This window comes from Pseudorasbora parva, chromosome 20 (genome assembly GCF_024679245.1).
Source record: "Pseudorasbora parva isolate DD20220531a chromosome 20, ASM2467924v1, whole genome shotgun sequence".
In the NCBI taxonomy this organism is placed as follows: Eukaryota; Metazoa; Chordata; class Actinopteri; order Cypriniformes; family Gobionidae; genus Pseudorasbora; species Pseudorasbora parva.
In genome coordinates this window covers 40800364-40821752 of record NC_090191.1, presented here as the reverse complement: position 1 = coordinate 40821752, position 21389 = coordinate 40800364, and the positions used below count along the sequence as shown (strand labels likewise).

Below are 21389 nucleotides of genomic sequence, written 5' to 3'. Positions count from 1 at the left end.
ATCAAAAAACTATATCAAAAAAAAAGAAGTGACACAAAATTGTCTTGTTTGCTGAAAAAGCCTTAAAATTCTAGCCTGGATGCCAGCCGAACTCAGCCCCGGCCACAACATTTGAGCTCGGGCGGTTCGGTCTGGACCCGATCCACAGAGGAGTAATAAAGCCCGAACAGAAACTGTTCTGACCAATGAAATCATCAGGGCGAGCTTTAGACGATGATGGACAGATGATCAACAGTAACGCAATCATGCACGTCATCAAAGGCGCTTGCCTTGGATTGAATTTGTTCAAATCCTAAACGGAGAGCTTGTTCGTATATGCATTCACATTCACTATTTCTCTCTGAAATGATGATCATGTTGGTAAGCAAATGTGTATCTTTAAATTCTTTTCTTTTTTACAACACCGGCAGAGGTTGTTTATTTCAGCGTGCGTGACAGAGTTGCCAAGTTTTACAACAAAACCCACCAATAACTAGCCCAAAACAATAGCCTCTTGGGGGGTTCTCCGGGGAAAAAAGGCGTTTAGGGGGTAAAATGTGTGTTATTTAGGCAAGGTTGCTGCTAAAATTCGCATTCCTGGGTCTATATATCACATAATAGTCGCTTCAACCCGCGGACATAGAAAACAACCCGCGGAAAAAGATGCAGATTTGGCAACACAGTGCAGTTGAGTTCTGTTGACATTTGACAACTAATGTTATGCGTCGCTCTGTTGCTCTGATTGGTTGTAGATCTATCCAATTGAGGTCTTTCCTGGTTGGGTTGAAACACCCCATAATCACAGCCCAATGAAGCAGTATCAGACTCATATTCTGACTAGAATTCAGTATGACCACGAAATCAATAAGTTGGGACAACATATGTTTTTACATTGCTTTAACTCTTTAAAATAAGTAAAGCAATGCAAAAGATTCAACTCATGAAGTCAGTTTAATGTAATTTAAGTTGAAATTACTTAAACATCCAAGCTGGTTGTACTTAATTTAAGGCAAAAACTGTTTTAAAGATTTCAAATGGGTCGATATGAAGATGAACGCGGTGTTAGGAAAGTAAAAGTGATTCAGTAGCGGTGGCTTTGGGAGTGGCCTCACAGGGCAGCGAAGCATTCTGGGAATTGTAGTCTTTCATCCCCACGAGACAAAAGTAAATTTTCTGTTTTTTCTCGGTCTAGAAAGCAACAAATTCAAAGATAATTTCACATTTCTACTACATTAATGACCCCGTTTAAATACAGATTCATCTTCCCAGCGCTGAAGTACCCCTTTAAAGACCAGATAACTTTGAACGGACATTCAATTAACGTTACTGGAAGAACGTTTGTTCATAACTTTGCTGTTGCTGGATGCCAGCTTGAAAAAGTATGAGCTGTCATGAAATGAACCTTGCTTATTTAATTTCATAGCCAAAAACCCCATATTGACTCCTGAAAGAGTTGTTTCAGGACCTTTGATTGTTGTGACCTTTGCTAGGAAGGAAATTTAGAGACTGGGCCTGAACTTTACCTGAATAAACCCGTGTTATACTGTGTGTGTGGTTGTGTCTAATGAGCTCGCTGTCTATTTTGTGCTCCGAGTCCATTATCACACTCTTAATTCTCCTCATGGAGGAAATCAACGGGCGGAATTGTTAAGTGGCACCCGTGGCCTCTCGCCTACGCGTCCTCGCTCTCATCCTCACGAGGTTTCCACCCCAACAAAGCATCCGAGAGCCGACGCTCTTCAACCTGAACCCGTGAGGCACAGACTGCGTCTGAGAATGAGACCCTGAGGGCCCACAAGTATGTTCATCTCTAAGACTAGGGTAAGGCTGAGGCGTTATGATGTTAAAGGGGTACTTGGGCTGTCAATAAAACTTGCCTGTCTTAAAGGTGAAAAAACCTGCTACCCAGAGACAGAGGTGGACAAAGTACACAACTCTATTACTTGAGTACTACTACTGGTCAAATATTACTCCGTTACAAGTGAAAGTTGTAAAAACAGATTTTTACTCAAGTAAAAGCACAGAAGTATTTGTTTTCAGAAGTACTTTAGTATCAAAAGTAAAATTCCTTTTTTATGCCAATGCATTACTTTATTATTGTTGTATAAATGCTCATTATGTCATCCTGGTTTAAACCAGTCAGTGATGCTCCATCTGACATATTAGCATACGACTAACTTAAACTCATTTAAATACTTGTATATAAGTTACAAAGCTTTTTACAAAGCTGCTGTCACTTTAAGGCCGCCTGCACGGATCCAATACACTGATACACATCTGATATTCTCACAACTTTACATTTCTCTTTCTCACAGACGTTTATATTTTTAATATTATATAAGACATGCACCAAGTGTATGCCAACTAAACTAATCTTGATTTTTTTTAAAAACTGAAACACTTTCAAAGTATGGCTATGGGCGCACACACTGCCTAAGAACCGTCTTCTTCCATTTTACTATGAACTGATCAGTGTTCAAAAAAAGTTGGGAAAATGTATATGACCCTATAAGAGTGATTCCTGACAGACTGTCTGAAACAACAACAACAAAAAACCTTTTAAAGAAGGAAAAAATCATCCTCTGACTTTCAGAGCTGCTACAGAAACGACTTTCGACCTTGAAAGAAATGTAGTGGAGTAAAAAATACGATATTTGTCTTTCAAATGTAGTGAAGTAAAAGTCATAAGTTTCCAGAAAAAATAAGACTCCAGTAAAGTACAGATACTCAAAAAGTGTACTTAAGTACGGTACTCAAGTAAATTTAACTGTCCACCTCTGCCTAGAGAAAAGGCTTATGTCATCCCGCTTGCGAAATAGGTTGAAAACTTCAACACCCACAATGCACTGGGCATGTTGCCATCCAAGGCCACTCCCACCAGTCTGCTATCGAGTTAAATATGTTTAGCTTGTTTTTAGATTCCAGTGAAGGATCCAGCTCGGTGTAGGCAGAAACGTAAATAAGGAGAGAAAGCCGTGATGGAAAATCTGAAAAACCTGTTTGTAGTCAACATTATATCATGCAATTGCGACTTTATATCTAACAATTCTGACTTTATATCACTCAATTCTGACTTTATATCTCACAATTCTGACTTTATATCCCACAATTCTGACTTTATATCTCAATTCTGACTTTATATCACTCAATTCTGACTTTATATCACTCAATTCTGACTTTATATCTCACAATTCTGACTTTATATCTCTCAATTCTGACTTTATATCTCACAATTCTGACTTTATATCCCACAATTCTGACTTTATATCTCACAATTCTGACTTTATATCTCTCAATTCTGACTTTATATCACACAATTCTGACTTTATATCTCACAATTCTGACTTTATATCACTCAATTCTGACTTTATATCTCACAATTCTGACTTTATATCCCACAATTCTGACTTTATATCACACAATTCTGACTTTATATCACACAATTCTGACTTTATATCACACAATTCTGACTTTATATCTCTCAATTCTGACTTTATATCTCACAATTCTGACTTTATATCCCACAATTCTGACTTTATATCTCACAATTCTGACTTTATATCACTCAATTCTGACTTTATATCTCTCAATTCTGACTTTATATCCCACAATTCTGACTTTATATCTCACAATTCTGACTTTATATCTCTCAATTCTGACTTTATATCTCACAATTCTGACTTTATATCTCACAATTCTGACTTTATATCTCACAATTCTGACTTTATATCCCACAATTCTGACTTTATATCACACAATTCTGACTTTATATCTCACAATTCTGACTTTATATCCCACAATTCTGACTTTATATCACACAATTCTGACTTTATATCTCACAATTCTGACTTTATATCCCACAATTCTGACTTTATATCACACAATTCTGACTTTATATCCCACAATTCTGACTTTATATCACACAATTCTGACTTTATATCTCACAATTCTGACTTTATATCTCACAATTCTGACTTTATATCTCACAATTCTGACTTTATATCTCACAATTCCGACTTAATATCACTCAATCCTGACTTTATATCCCACAATTCTGACTTTATATCATGCAATTCTGACTTTATATCTCTCAATTCTGACTTTATATCACTCAATTCTGACTTTATATCACACAATCCTGACTTTATATCTCTCAATTCTGACTTTATATCACTCAATCCTGACTTTATATCACACAATTCTGACTTTATATCACTCAATTCTGACTTTATATCACTCAATTCAGACTTTATATCACTCAATTCTGACTTTATATCACACAATTCTGACTTTATATCACACAATCCTGACTTTATATCTCTCAATTCTGACTTTATATCACTCAATTCTGACTTTATATCACACAATTCTGACTTTATATCACACAATTCTGACTTTATATCACTCAATTCTGACTTTATATCACACAATTCTGACTTTATATCTCACAATTCTGACTTTATATCTCACAATTCTGACTTTATATCACTCAATTCAGACTTTATATCACTCAATTCTGACTTTATATCTCACAATTCTGACTTTATATCACTCAATTCTGACTTTATATCACTCAATTCTGACTTTATATCACACAATTCTGACTTTATATCTCACAATTCTGACTTTATATCACACAATTCTGACTTTATATCACACAATTCTGACTTTATATCACTCAATTCTGACTTTATATCACACAATTCTGACTTTATATCACTCAATTCTGACTTTATATCACACAATTCTGACTTTATATCACACAATTCTGACTTTATATCACACAATTCTGACTTTATATCACACAATTCTGACTTTATATCTCACAATTCTGACTTTATTTCTCACAATTCTGACTTTATATCTCACAATTCTGACTTTATATCACACAATTCTGACTTTATATCACACAATTCTGACTTTATATCACTCAATTCTGACTTTATATCACACAATTCTGACTTTATATCACACAATTCTGACTTTATATCACTCAATTCTGACTTTATATCACACAATTCTGACTTTATATCACTCAATTCTGACTTTATATCACTCAATTCTGACTTTATATCACACAATTCTGACTTTATATCTCTCAATTCTGACTTTATATCACTCAATTCTGACTTTATATCACACAATTCTGACTTTATATCTCACAATTCAGACTTTATATCACTCAATTCAGACTTTATATCACTCAATTCTGACTTTATATCACTCAATTCTGACTTTATATCACTCAATTCTGACTTTATATCACACAATTCTGACTTTATATCACACAATTCTGACTTTATATCCCACAATTCTGACTTTATATCACTCAATTCTGACTTTATATCACTCAATTCAGACTTTATATCACTCAATTCTGACTTTATATCACACAATTCTGACTTTATATCACACAATTCTGACTTTATATCACACAATTCTGACTTTATATCACACAATTCTGACTTTATATCACACAATTCTGACTTTATATCACACAATTCTGACTTTATATCTCACAATTCTGACTTTATATCTCACAATTCTGACTTTATATCTCTCAATTCTGACTTTATATCACACAATTCTGACTTTATATCACACAATTCTGACTTTATATTCCACAATTCTGACTTTATATCACACAATTCTGACTTTATATCTCACAATTCTGACTTTATATCACACAATTCTGACTTTATATCACTCAATTCTGACTTTATATCACACAATTCTGACTTTATATCTCACAATTCTGACTTTATATCACACAATTCTGACTTTATATCTCACAATTCTGACTTTATATCACACAATTCTGACTTTATATCACTCAATTCTGACTTTATATCACACAATTCTGACTTTATATCACACAATTCTGACTTTATATCACACAATTCTGACTTTATATCACACAATTCTGACTTTATATCACACAATTCTGACTTTATATCTCACAATTCTGACTTTATATCACACAATTCTGACTTTATATCTCTCAATTCTGACTTTATATCTCACAATTCTGACTTTATATCTCACAATTCTGACTTTATATCACTCAATTCTGACTTTATATCTCACAATTCTGACTTTATATCTCACAATTCTGACTTTATATCTCTCAATTCTGACTTTATATCACACAATTCTGACTTTATATCACACAATTCTGACTTTATATCACACAATTCTGACTTTATATCACACAATTCTGACTTTATATCTCACAATTCTGACTTTATATCACACAATTCTGACTTTATATCACACAATTCTGACTTTATATCACACAATTCTGACTTTATATCACACAATTCTGACTTTATATCTCACAATTCTGACTTTATATCACACAATTCTGACTTTATATCACTCAATTCTGACTTTATATCACACAATTCTGACTTTATATCACACAATTCTGACTTTATATCACTCAATTCTGACTTTATATCACACAATTCTGACTTTATATCACACAGTTCTGACTTTATATCACACAATTCTGACTTTATATCACACAATTCTGACTTTATATCACACAATTCTGACTTTATATCACTCAATTCTGACTTTATATCACACAATTCTGACTTTATATCACACAATTCTGACTTTATATCACTCAATTCTGACTTTATATCACACAATTCTGACTTTATATCACTCAATTCTGACTTTATATCACTCAATTCTGACTTTATATCACACAATTCTGACTTTATATCTCTCAATTCTGACTTTATATCACTCAATTCTGACTTTATATCACACAATTCTGACTTTATATCTCACAATTCAGACTTTATATCACTCAATTCAGACTTTATATCACTCAATTCTGACTTTATATCACTCAATTCTGACTTTATATCACTCAATTCTGACTTTATATCACACAATTCTGACTTTATATCACACAATTCTGACTTTATATCCCACAATTCTGACTTTATATCACTCAATTCTGACTTTATATCACTCAATTCAGACTTTATATCACTCAATTCTGACTTTATATCACACAATTCTGACTTTATATCACACAATTCTGACTTTATATCACACAATTCTGACTTTATATCACACAATTCTGACTTTATATCACACAATTCTGACTTTATATCACACAATTCTGACTTTATATCTCACAATTCTGACTTTATATCTCACAATTCTGACTTTATATCTCTCAATTCTGACTTTATATCACACAATTCTGACTTTATATCACACAATTCTGACTTTATATCACACAATTCTGACTTTATATCACACAATTCTGACTTTATATCTCACAATTCTGACTTTATATCACACAATTCTGACTTTATATCACTCAATTCTGACTTTATATCACACAATTCTGACTTTATATCTCACAATTCTGACTTTATATCACACAATTCTGACTTTATATCTCACAATTCTGACTTTATATCACACAATTCTGACTTTATATCACTCAATTCTGACTTTATATCACACAATTCTGACTTTATATCACACAATTCTGACTTTATATCACACAATTCTGACTTTATATCACACAATTCTGACTTTATATCACACAATTCTGACTTTATATCTCACAATTCTGACTTTATATCACACAATTCTGACTTTATATCTCTCAATTCTGACTTTATATCACACAATTCTGACTTTATATCTCACAATTCTGACTTTATATCACTCAATTCTGACTTTATATCTCACAATTCTGACTTTATATCTCACAATTCTGACTTTATATCTCTCAATTCTGACTTTATATCACACAATTCTGACTTTATATCACACAATTCTGACTTTATATCACACAATTCTGACTTTATATCACACAATTCTGACTTTATATCTCACAATTCTGACTTTATATCACACAATTCTGACTTTATATCACACAATTCTGACTTTATATCACACAATTCTGACTTTATATCACACAATTCTGACTTTATATCTCACAATTCTGACTTTATATCACACAATTCTGACTTTATATCACTCAATTCTGACTTTATATCACACAATTCTGACTTTATATCACACAATTCTGACTTTATATCACTCAATTCTGACTTTATATCACACAATTCTGACTTTATATCACACAGTTCTGACTTTATATCACACAATTCTGACTTTATATCACACAATTCTGACTTTATATCACACAATTCTGACTTTATATCTCTCAATTCTGACTTTATATCTCACAATTCAGACTTTATATCTCACAATTCAGACTTTATATCACTCAATTCTGACTTTATATCACACAATTCTGACTTTATATCTCACAATTCTGACTTTATATCACACAATTCTGACTTTATATCTCACAATTCTGACTTTATATCACTCAATTCTGACTTTATATCACTCAATTCTGACTTTATATCACACAATTCTGACTTTATATCTCTCAATTCTGACTTTATATCACTCAATTCTGACTTTATATCTCACAATTCTGACTTTATATCTCTCAATTCTGACTTTATATCTCACAATTCTGACTTTATATCACACAATTCTGAGTTTATATCACTCAATTCTGTCTTTATATCACTCAATTCTGACTTTATATCACACAATTCAGACTTTATATCTCTCAATTCTGACTTTATATCTCACAATTCAGACTTTATATCACACAATTCTGACTTTATATCACACAATTCAGACTTTATATCACTCAATTCTGACTTTATATCACACAATTCAGACTTTATATCACTCAATTCAGACTTTATATCACTCAATTCTGACTTTGTATCACACAATTCTGACTTTATATCACACAATTCTGACTTTATATCACTCAATTCTGACTTTATATCACACAATTCTGACTTTATATCACACAATTCAGACTTTATATCACTCAATTCTGACTTTATATCACTCAATCCTGACTTTATATCACTCAATTCAGACTTTATATCACTCAATTCTGACTTTATATCACACAATTCTGACTTTATATCACACAATTCTGACTTTATATCACTCAATTCTGACTTTATATCCCACAATTCTGAGAAAAAATTCAGAATTGCGAAATAAAAAAAATTATTTACCTTTTGCATTTTTTAATACTGTGGCGGAATAAAGCTTCCATAAAAATTGTATCAAAACAACCCAGCATTTTTTTAGAGTGTGCTATCATGAGCTGTCAAAAGTCTTGCTGATAAATAAACTTGAATTTATCTAGCCATGTAACATGGAGAACAAGGAAACATTGTTTATTTACATATACTACCAAAACTGTACCAATACAAAGCCAGTTGAAAATCAGAAATGTAGAGTTTAAATGCAGCACATCGATTGAAATGTCTGTTATAGTGCATAACATGGTAGACATATCTGCTTGATTTATATATTTTTGAATAAAGAGAAAATAATCAAATGCTATTTGTAAAGTACACTGGATTATTCAAAAATATGAACATTTTCTCATAATTTAATTTCCAGGACAATCACTCAAGCATGTCATAAAACACATGCATTCAGCCGCGCACAGAAGGTTCCCGCCAGGAAGATGCAATTTAATAGATTTAGGAAGGTGCAAAGGTTTATTGGCCTCGTGTGCCGATGCCAATGGTTTTCAGCACGCAAGCAAACCCATCAGCTGAAATTAACTTAAGAGGGCTGGTTCAATAAGAGAAGAAAAAAAACTTTATGAAAATGCCAACTTCATTACACAATCCATTATAGCGCAGTGCCATGCCAGTGATTTATGCCGTGCCGCATTTCGTGGTCTAAATAAGCCACGGAAGAGCGCGGTTGATTCTGACCTTTCCACAAACACACAGAGACTAACGATAACGGTCTCGCTGACTCAACCCAACATAATGTGCATCTGTTGGTTAATTACATTTTAATCTAATTGTTGTCTTTCTGGAGTAATGAAGCACAAAATCGTTTCATAATTCACAGGCTGTGCGACACATTAGTCTTTCTCTTTAACTTCAAACTGAGATGCAGAGCGAATTTATACAAAAAAAAACATTTACGCTCGCCAATTTAGCTCTCAGCATGAATGCGGCGTGATTTTACCTTTGTTCCCTTTTACATCAAGGCAAAACCTGAAGTAAAAGCCACCGTGACTGAATGGACAGGGCTACATGTTGCTACTGGATAAACAAGTAATCTCAAAGCCTGTGGCTTGTAATTGAATCAGGCTTTCAGAAGCACAAAGGTTGGTGTGTTTCAACACAATTATGATGGACGCTATATTGATCCAGCCGTATTTTGCACATCGCCGTCAAAACCACGCTGACCCCTTTTGCTCACAGCTGAAAAAATGCTGAAAGGATGTAATCTGATATTTGCAAGAACCATGCAATAATGTTAGTATGTTAATGTGTTCACATGCAAAGTGAAAACTATTAGGCCTATTCATTATATGAAACGTTGAAAAGTTGAAAAAGCAATCCAGCACTTAAAAAAAAGCTTAAATTTTTCACAATTTACACTAACTCACACACAATTACAACACAAATCCTGTTCTCAACCGCTTTTTGCATTACAAATAAATGAATGCTACACTCAGAGCAAAATCATTATTATTCAAGTCCATCTTAAAAGCGTTTCTGGAAAAGTTCAGTCTGAATGCACAATGAATGCCGAGCCGGAGCTCATGAATATGCATGTCAATTGTTTGCCAATGATTGTAATATTGCTAAATATTGTTAAATAAATAAGAACAGGCAGCGGTGTAACAAGCATCTTAATTAACAACCAAACCCACCGTCCCAACAGCACTGATGGTGTACTGATCCGTTCCACAGTGAGCCGCATTAAAAGCCTTCATTTTAAAGTCAGCTGAACAAGTATTTCTTCTTGATAATGCAGTGCAGAAGGCAGTAAAATTGTGATAATTAAGGAAAATAGGGTAACACTTTAAAACACTGTTCTGTCATTAATGAAAAACTTCACAGGAACAAAAGAGTAATGCATTATTAACACTAACTACTATTAACTAACAAGAAACTCTGATTGTTGAATTAGTAATAGTGCTTGATTAAATGTGATAGTTCACTATTAGTTAATCAATAACTACTATTATATTCACACGTCCCAGAGGACTACTTAGAACTGCTATACAGATTCATAATTAACATGAATAATGCATAATTCATTCTAATGTGAAGGTCATGATAACACACTAGCAATGACTCAAGTATTGCCAAATCCTTTAGTAATTATTAATTATTTGGATCCGTATTCTAAAGTTAAAAACACAACAACTCGCTAGTAATTACTGAAGCAAGTAACTTTTGTACGTTTTTGGATAGTAATAGTTTCTGACGGATTTGGTAACACTTGAGTAATTAACAGTGGGTTACCATGATCTTCACTTTAGAAGACTGATCCAAATTATTAGCAATTACAGATGTAGTCACACTATCAAAAACATTATAATGAATTTAGTCATTACTAGAGAATTATCATGTTTTTCACGTTAGATATACTGATCCAAATCATTAGGTATTTGGTAATACTTGAGTCATTACTATTGGGTTGCTATGACCTGCACTTCAGAATTAATTAAACATTATGCATTATTCACATTTATTATGAACCTGTATATAGTAGTTCTCTAGGTGTGAAAAAATTGTGACTAATAGTGAACTACCACGAGAAGCATTCAACTGAGCGTCAATACTTACTAATTCAATAATCAGAGTTACTAGAATGTTAATAGTGCATAACTCTAGTCTAGAAATCTAGATGAACCCTAGCGGCAGCAAATCTAATCTGTAGTCTAGCAACTCTCAATACCCTTCTGAGCTGAAAACGCCAAACTCTGGTCGGGCCAATCACATCGTGTATAGAGTCGATGGGCGGGGCTTAACATAATGACGGCCGAGTTGCGTTTGCGTGCTTCTAGTAAACACAGAAACTGGCGAACGGCGGCGGTCTTTCGAATCAGCTTTGACTGCGACTCTGGAAGACTTGGAGTTAAGCTTTTCTCTGAGAAAAGAACAAAGAACGGCACTGAAGTCATTCTTAAAAAGGGAAGATGTGTTCGGAGTTTAGCCGACCGGATACGGCGAATGTTTAATCTGTCAACGAGCTCCGCTTCACCTTCGTTGCTCTGGTTGGTTGTAGCCCTATCCTATCGCGTGCAGAGGGAGTTTGAAAGACAACCGTTTATCCGCCCCTCGGATTGAGCCGTCTATGGAGAGTTTCCAGACCAAACATCTTGATGTGGCTCTGGCTTGTCAGGCTAGCATAACTCATTTGTCCTGTCTGGTTATTTATTAATGAAGGAATAGTATTCTAAAAGTGTTACTAAAAATAGTTTAGAATAAAATAACTACACATGGACAGTTTTACTAATTGGTCTATTTGCTTATCATACTGTAAAGGGTTACTTCAGCGATTTAGCATTAAGTTGTGTATCAGTAGAAACCCGGTAGTATATTCCAATGATCGTGCTACAGGCTTCTAGTTGCTCAACTGTCTTAGGTCTTCTTTGTCGCATCTTCCTCTTTATGATGCAGCAAATGTTTTCTATGGGTGGAAGCAAAACACACACCCCTGAAATCTGACTCCTGCTGTGTTTGTGCTGCGACTCTCGTTCGGCTCACGCTGTGTTGAGCAGACACGTTCAGTTTTTAATTGTAGTGTCTGTTCTCTAACTGAACTAAATGAATTTATTACTCTAAAAATCAAAACGACTGTGGCTGTGACTGACAAAACGGCTTTGGGAGTGGCCTTGTAGGGCAGAGGAGCAAGTGCATTCTGGGAGTTGTTGTCTTTCATCCACATGAGCCAAAAATACATTTCCTGGCTTTTCTCAGTCAAGAAGGCACCAACTTCTAAAATTATTTCACATTTCTACTACATAAATTACCCAATTTAAATACACCTGGATCTTTCCAGCATTGAAGTATTGCTTTAATGTAGCAGTTTAAAAGTTTTGCTAACATTCCCATTGAGTAGTTGAATAGTGTCCAGTTTTTTAAATATGCAAATGCTAAGGAAACATTCAATTTTTCGATTTTGAATTTGAATGTTCTCTGAACATCCCGAAACAAGTATCAATATTTAAAAAAACGTTTTATTAACAGTCCATGAACAATGTATGAATAAGATTTCTGTGCCGAGGTTTTGAGAACATTATTAAAGCGTTCAATTAACATTACTGGAAGAACGTTTGCTCACAATGCTCAGAATGTTCCCTGTTACCTGGGGGGCAGTCGACAGCAAGGCAGCTCACTACCTTTTATAGTGCATATATTACACAACGGCATTATGCATGTTCCTCTTTCACTCTGCCAAACGCCAACTGGAGGCACTTCATGGTGCTCAGAAATCTCATGTGGTAAGACCCCACCTGCAGGGCTGCCCTGATAAATCACCTCCCCAATGAATTGCATCTGAATTGCACCTGCAGTGCGCGGGGACCGTCGGACGAATGGAAATCAGGGGACTAACAGCCTGTGGCCGTCCTCTCGCTATGCATCCTAATGCGGTAGCGATTACCTAAACAGGAGCTCTGACGGGGAACTCCATAAGCCCCATTCAGAATCACAATGCGCTGGCATCGGCCCCTTTTCACAGTGCACTCTCTGTTTTCAGTGACAAATCTTAACATCAGCATATTTCAAATGTGCTATTTAAAGTGTCATGAAACCCCCACCTCAGCATGGATCAGTTTTCACCATTCATTTGCACTTATCAATTTAGCAAACAGTTTCTTCCAAAGCTACTTACTAATGAGGAAAAACACGAAACCTTAATCTACGACAATGCACAAGTATCTGCAAAGTAATGAGCCATTTGTATTTGAACTCACAGACACACACAAATACACTTCGCATTTTTAATAAGTTTGAGGCTTCCACAACATTGATCTTTAGATAATTGGTCTGATCTTTTGACACGCTCACAGTGCCATTTGTGTCTGACTGCATCTGTAGACTCGAATGACTCAAGAAACTCTCTCAAGCAAGCAAGATATACATTCTCAGCCTGAAAATCTAAAAATGTTGCATTTAATAATAACAGCATTTCATAGGCCTTAAACAGCCATGCTGGAAAAAGAACATGCATGAGCACATTCGCAGCCATTTACATGCACAACACCCAAGACAACGTCTCTTCTAATCGTGTTTAACGCGATTACTTCCTGATTTCAAAGTCTGGCAGCTGACATTGTGTTACAGAAAAAGATCTGCGCTTGCAATATGGGACATGCGTCATTTACTGCGGATGGGTCGTTGGGCACACTGTGTCTACATCAATCAGTCAAATCATGGTCAGCTAATGAGTGTGGAATAAACAGTAGAGTTTCATTAACATCGTGTCGCTATTTGGCACAGGACGGCCGTGAGTTGTTCCTATGACAACTACAATGAGCAGTCGGCCAGAAGTGTTATTTAGACTGCTTATTAAACATGACCGTGTTAAAATCTATTGTTGTCAAGAGGCCACTTGAACTTCAGTCTACAGACATGGGAGACACTATATGAGGCACATCCCAACTCCTGGAGGCCTTGTTCTTCTAGAAAACACTAGATTGTAACTTTAGCTGTTTACATACATAAATGATGACAATGAAAGAGCCCCCTGGTTCACTTAATTCCCACCGACAAGTATAGCAAAATGCCGGAGTTCACTTCCCTGTCGCGTTTGCCCAGAAACAGTGATCTTCCTGCTGGGTAGGGGGATGTACATTTAAGAATACAATAGAGTCTGGGCAGTGTCATTCTCCGAAATCATCCTGCCTTGAGATTCTTCCAGGCCATGCTCTGTCACAACATATTTCAAACAACCGTAGTTTGAGTTGTGTGAGGTCACCCGTGGTTATGAAGACCGTGTCTACTTCATAGAACAACTGAAGAAGACTTAAAAGTAAGCAGGCAGAAACTTAACCCTAGGTTGCCCATGAACACTCTTTGGATAAGTATTTTCTCTCAAGGATACAGTGGCCATGGATTGCCTTTTGTACCGTTTTTACCAACAGCCTTTTGGCTTCTTATCTAGATTGCTAACCACTACACTATACCATGTCTTGAACATTGGGGGGGGGGCAGTTTTTTGCCATTTGGCCATTTCTACTTATTGGGGGGCCACCATTAACAACTACAGACTCTGGCCCGATTTAACTCAAAAAGCCTCATAATTTTGGCAAACACCTAAACATTTTTGTTGAACTTGGTCTTGATTGTAGTTTCCAACCTACACCTTTTAAAGGCTCAACCCAGATTGTTAACGACTACAACAGACTACGCCCCATTTCCAGGCCCCAGAATAACAAGAAAGAAACAGTTCAACCGTTCAGTCTCATATCTTCTTTGTTCGTTACACTATATCTTTTCAATGCCCAGCCCACTTCTACATTACACTACGACCACTATTCACAACAGCAACTCTGTCCCATTCCCAGGCACCAGAAAGGACCACTTATGTGTCCCTCTTTACCTCAAACATCTTACTTTTTGAAAACATGACGGAGACACATCAGCCATGATGACCCCAACAATTTTGCCAGACTTGGCAAATACTGGCTGGTCAAAAAAGAACCTTTTAAATCCCCAGCCCAGATTTTTAACCACTACACTGTATTATAAACTCCATTGACAACAGCTACAGTCTACACCCCAATCCCAGACCCCAGAAAGGCACGGTTAGACCTCTTATGCGACCCTGCTTACCTCAAACACGTTCATAATATTGGCAAACAATGGCGATAACCCAAGTATTTTGTCAAACTTGCCAAATATATTCTGGTCTTGATTTGTTTTTAGCCTACACCCTTCAACTACCAGCCCAGATTATTGCACCCTAACCCCACACCTCAAAAGGGCATGGTTAGACCCTTGGCAAATATGGACTGGACTCGACTCAACATCTGGACTCAACATCTGTCACTGCCAACAACTTCAGTTTGCACCCCTCTCCCAATCCCCAGAAGAACAAGGTGAGCGTGCTTACCTTAAAAAGCCTCAAGATGTTGGCGACCATAATGGAGACGGAGCTGGCGGCCGCTCCAATGACTCCTACGATTTTGTCGGGCTTGGCAAATATGGGCTGGTCTCCATTAGCACAGCGTACATCCGAGCCATCGCGCTCAATGAGAGCTTGTACGAAGGTTAGCGACTGCTCCAGGGCGTAGGTGTCCCGTGAGCAGGTGTCCAGGATACGGGCACCCAACGTCACATTGGGTAGCAGCTCGGGGTCTTTGTTGATAAGGTCGATGGCAAACAGCATTGCCTCCAGTCTGTGAATACCCTTCTCCTTCTTTAACTCTCCACAGGGAACACCACGCTCACCCCGGGAATGAACCGGAAACAGGCCCCCCAGGATGATGTCGCCATCCAGACGGATTGAGTGGGCATACTCGATAGGTGGCGTCTCCACCCGCTGGAGAGATACTGGTAACCAGTAGCAGAGGAAGAAGAGGAGCTGGTATTGAGTCCGACTTAAGCGTAACAGATCCATATCCTTAGGTTTGCTGGGAAAAATGTGAGAAAGTGTAAATCGGAAAATTCCAGTTGAAGGGGTCGAGGACTAACGGGGCAGCAGGTGGACGGGAACATCCATGCCCATTTCAACGCTGAAGACGAGCACTTCGACAATTTAGGGCGCGGCCACGGGAACGTCTCACGGGGCACAGATGTCTGGTGTGCATGTCATGTGATTGATATAAGGAGACGTCAGACAACAAGTGCCTCCATCTTCAGAAGCATCTAAATAAAAGCAAACACTTTATGAGTGGCTGCACAAAGAGAAATCAAACATGCATTATACACAAGCAACAAAGCAAACTCATCAAGCACACAGACGTCTTGACAGAAAGGAAATTACATCACAGTCATTTGGAGCTCAGTGTGGTCCTTCATTTCTGCCTCATTGAATGCACAACAAAATCAAGGCCTGTTCCCTCACATTTGCATAGGCAACTAAAGACATTCTGCAGTGTGTCTATTCGTGGACAATGAAGCTGTCGGGTTGATTTTTGCAGTTCAGCTTGTGGATTGGATTGGACTGGGACAGAGAGGGATCAAGGTTATGGCTGATGGATCTTCATAACAGTTTTTGTCGGGATGCACATATATAGAAATTTGGGGAAATATAGATATTGAGTAATTATTTTGATGTTAATCTTTAATTATAGTATACTCTAAAACATTTTTTCTTTCAATAATTTAATAAAATATATGTAATAATCATATCAGTACAGTCACCAATATATTGTGTGTTCTTAAAATTCGGTGATTTCCAACAGAAAGCATTTGAAGTATTATACATATTGCTACAGTATATATATACAGCTCTGGAAAAAATGCTGTAAAATGCTGAGACCACTTAAGTGGTCTCTTCATTTTTTCCAGAGCTGTATGATGCTCACGTGTCACTGTTGGTGCTTTCGGCGGGGTCAGGGGTCAGCATGGGCACCCTGACTGGTCAGCGGCTCTGCCGCCCCATACGCAACAAACTGAGCTGCTCTGTGTATTCTGACAGCTTTCTATCAGAACCAGCATTAACTTCTGGAGCAGTTTGAGCTCCAGTAGCTCGTCTGTTTGATCGGACCACATGGGCCAGCCTTCGCTCCCCACGTGCATCAATGAGCCTTGGCCGCCCATGACCCTGTGGCCGGTTCTCCACTGGTCCTCTTGGAGCACTTTTGATAGATACTGACCACTGCAGACCGGGAACAGCCCACAAGAGCTGCAGTTTTGGAGATGCTCTGACCCAGTCGTCTAGCCGTCACAATTTGGCCCTTGTCAAACTCGCTCAAATCCTTACGCTTGCCCATTTCTCCTGCTTCTAACACATCAACTCTGAGGACAAAATGTTCACTTGCTGCCTAATATATCACACACACTAACAGGAGCCGTGATGAAGAGATAATCAGTGTTGTTAACTACACCTGTCAGTGGTCATAATTTTATACACACACACACACACACACACACACACACACATACATTTTATATACTTTATTTGATTCCACATTACAAGTCATTTTAATTATAGGAATCAATTTTTTTGAATGCTCTAACAAATTAAAACACAGCAGCACATTATCATAGATTATGCCGTTCTAAGGGAACAGGAAACATCGCCTCTTCCAGATAAACATGTTTCCTATAGTAGCTGAGACTGAGCAGTACTTGTCCTGTTTTAGAAATCCCCCCAATGCGAAGTCCACGGATCGCCATCCTGTGCACATGACCCAAACAACCAAACACTAACACTATAAGCTGGCATTTATACCCAAGGATCTCAGTTATAGATACCAATGAATGATATTTCAGAGTCTTAGAGCAGTAAGAGTCCTCCATAAATAAGTCAAATGCACATGACACTTCAAATAATTTGACTGTTTGACTGTCAGTGGTCATAATTTTACACACACACACACACACATACACACACACACACACACACACACACACACACACACACACACACACACACACACACATGTCGTGTTTCCATGTTTTATGGGGACTTTTCATAGGCGTAATGGATTTCATACTGTACAAACCGTACATCCTATCCCCCTACACTGCCCCTGCCCCTAAACCTACCCATCACACACACACACACACTGCCCCTAAACCTACCCATCACAGGAAACATTCTGCATTTTTACTTTCTAAAAAAAACTCCTTCTGTGTGATTTATAAGATGTTTTCCTCATGGGGACCTAAAAATGTCCCCACTAGGACAAGGATTTTGGATATTGCCATCTTTGTGGGGACATTTTGTCCCCATAACGTATGGATTACCAGGCCACACACACACACACACACACACACACACACACGTTAGGTTTTTGTGAATTGTGGGGACTTTCCAAAGGCGTAATGCATTTTATACTGTACAAACTGTACATTATACACACACACACACACACACACACACACACACACACACACACACACACACACACACACACACACACATATATATATATATATATATATATATATATATATATACTGTGTGTAAAATATTTCAAATGTTTCTGTTAGAAAAAATATATATATGTTGTATTTTTATGAATAAATCCCATCCTATATTAATGCACATTTCTTTTCTTTTCTTTTTTTTCCTTTTTTTTTTTGCCAAACCACACAAAGCTCCAAAGGTAGCTAATTTACACTGCTGTTGGTACACAACCAAGCACCTAAAACCTTCCAGAGAGTCGAGACAGAGAGAACCTCTCGTGAAACACCTCCACATCTCCACTAGAACGGAGAGCCGTCGTTTGATTACGCGCAACGAGCGCGGTCACGCACAGCCTCGCGCTTCCGAGAGAGAGAGAGAGAGAGAGAGAGAGAGAGAGAGAGAGAGAGAGAGAGAGAGAGAGAGAGAGAGAGAGAGAGACATGCTGCGCAATCTGCCGCCTCCGTGCGCCAACAGCATCTCCACCCCTCAAAGGAAGTCCACTGCACACTTCTGAACGCATGAGTCTGCGCTCTCCTGGAGAGCCACTAATGCCACTGAAATCCCCCACACTCACACTGACACTAGGGGAAAAACCTCCTCATTATTCCTGGATCTTACTGTGAACAATATATTAGCTATATAAAACAACATTTATTCGACACTTTTATTCTGTTCTAGAACAACGACTCACTGTTCTTCTCTATGTTCTGCATTTCTCTGGGAAAGACCAGTGCGCATTGGTTTCTCGAGTGCAGGGACACACTTCTGCCCGTTTGAATTGAAATGCATTTGCATATAAGACGCTCTGTGCATAATTGGATTTGTTTCAGCCTAATATTCCTCTAGTTTGCGCGAATTAATCTCTATATGAGAGAGCTCGGGTCTTCCCTCTCTTCTGTCGTGATTTCAGAGACAGATGGAGTTATTACCCTGGCAGTCGCAGTGTGTCCCATTTCTCTTTTTAATTTACACGAATCAGTGTGTGTCAAGCAGAACCATCTTCAGCTGGAGATGCCATTATATTTCCACCAGGAGAACCTGTCTCATAGGAATCCAGAGCTCTCTCTCTCTCTCTCTCTCTCTCTCTCTCTCTCTCTCTCTCTCTCTCTCTCTCTCTCTCTCTCTCTCTACTGTAGTTTGGGGGGGGGCATACAATCGAGTGCAATTGAGTTCTACGTCTGTTAATGCAATTCAGGAGAAAGATACGAGACATTACACACATTCTCCATTCATGCATTAAGCACGCACATTTCTGATTCATAATTCTGAATTTATGAGAAAAACATCATAGTGCCATGTGTGTGAATCAGCATGCATGCGGGCGTGTGCAATTACGCACATTCCTTTAATGCAATGCAATGATTCACACACACACACACACACACACACACACACACACACACACACACACACACTGTCTCAATCAACACAGCCTCTGCATTCTCCTTCATTTCTTCACACACATTGATTGTCTCATTAAAAGCGCAACTATTGCTTCTCAAACAATAAAGTGCTGTCAAGTGACCATTGTCATCTTATTAAACGAGCTGAATAGAAACAACTGCAACATTCCTTCAGGTCTCACAGAGACACAATAAAACACAAGAGTTCCCTTTCTCATCACTGACAGTTTTCGCGCTCAAAATATTCCCATGATCAAACATGCCAAACAAAATCATGAGCAGATCATATTTTCTCGTGTAGTATTAAAACATACTAACATGGAAGTGCAGTAGATGTGAGATCTTACCTTCTTTCTGCTCTCAGATGATGGTTTGTGGTGCTGAAATGAACAGCGCATCACCAAAATCCTCCCAGTGAATGCTCTCTCTCTCTCTCTCTCTCTCTCTCTCTCTCTCTCTCTCTCTCTCTCCTCTCCCTCTCCCTCTCTCCCTCTCCCTCTCCCTCTCTCTCTCTCTCTCTCTCTCTCTCTCTCTCTCTGTCTTAAATGAAGCATGCATTTCAGAAGGAACATTCACATGATCGTTTCCCCTGAACGATCAAGGAAACACCCACTCTTGTGGACAAAAAAAGAAGGGAAAGGAAAAGGAAAAGGTGCAGAAGTGCAGAAATAAAGGAGAATAAATACATAAATGTAAAGACTAACGTTAATTTGTATCTCGCGCTGCACTTATAGGAATAAACCGAATTTCTATCTACAGAAACCGCATTAACACACATTCCAGTTTTTAATGTTAATGTACCGATGTCTGGTGTCATCTAACGCTATATTTGTGGATGAACTCTAACCTACCCTGTTCAATGTATTCATTTAATGAGTCTGAATGCAAACAAGTAGTCTCAAACACTTCAGCATGCAAATATCTATACTATTTATTCAGACATTTTTGGACGCACCATCTACGACTAACCAAAACCACACCTGAATAAAATGAACTTGTATTTCCACACAGTAAAACATTGTTTATTTTATTTTATAGAAAGTTGGGGAATGTCAGCTTTTGGCTGCATTATAC

The 21389-nt window shown here is 37.4% G+C and overlaps 1 protein-coding gene across 2 annotated transcripts in view; it reads right to left on the bottom strand.

The window, feature by feature from the left end:
- grm8a (glutamate receptor, metabotropic 8a) overlaps positions 1-20749 on the bottom strand; it is a 275021-nt gene extending 254272 nt beyond the window's left edge. For both annotated transcript variants that reach the window (XM_067428552.1, XM_067428553.1), the window contains exons 1-2: positions 20663-20749; positions 15946-16700 (exon numbers count right to left, since the gene is read on the bottom strand). In XM_067428552.1, the coding sequence (XP_067284653.1) occupies positions 15946-16452 (507 nt within the window). In that variant the 5' untranslated portion in view covers positions 16453-16700; positions 20663-20749. The remainder of the gene's footprint in view (positions 1-15945; positions 16701-20662) is intronic.
- Between the last annotated feature and the right edge of the window lie 640 nt (positions 20750-21389).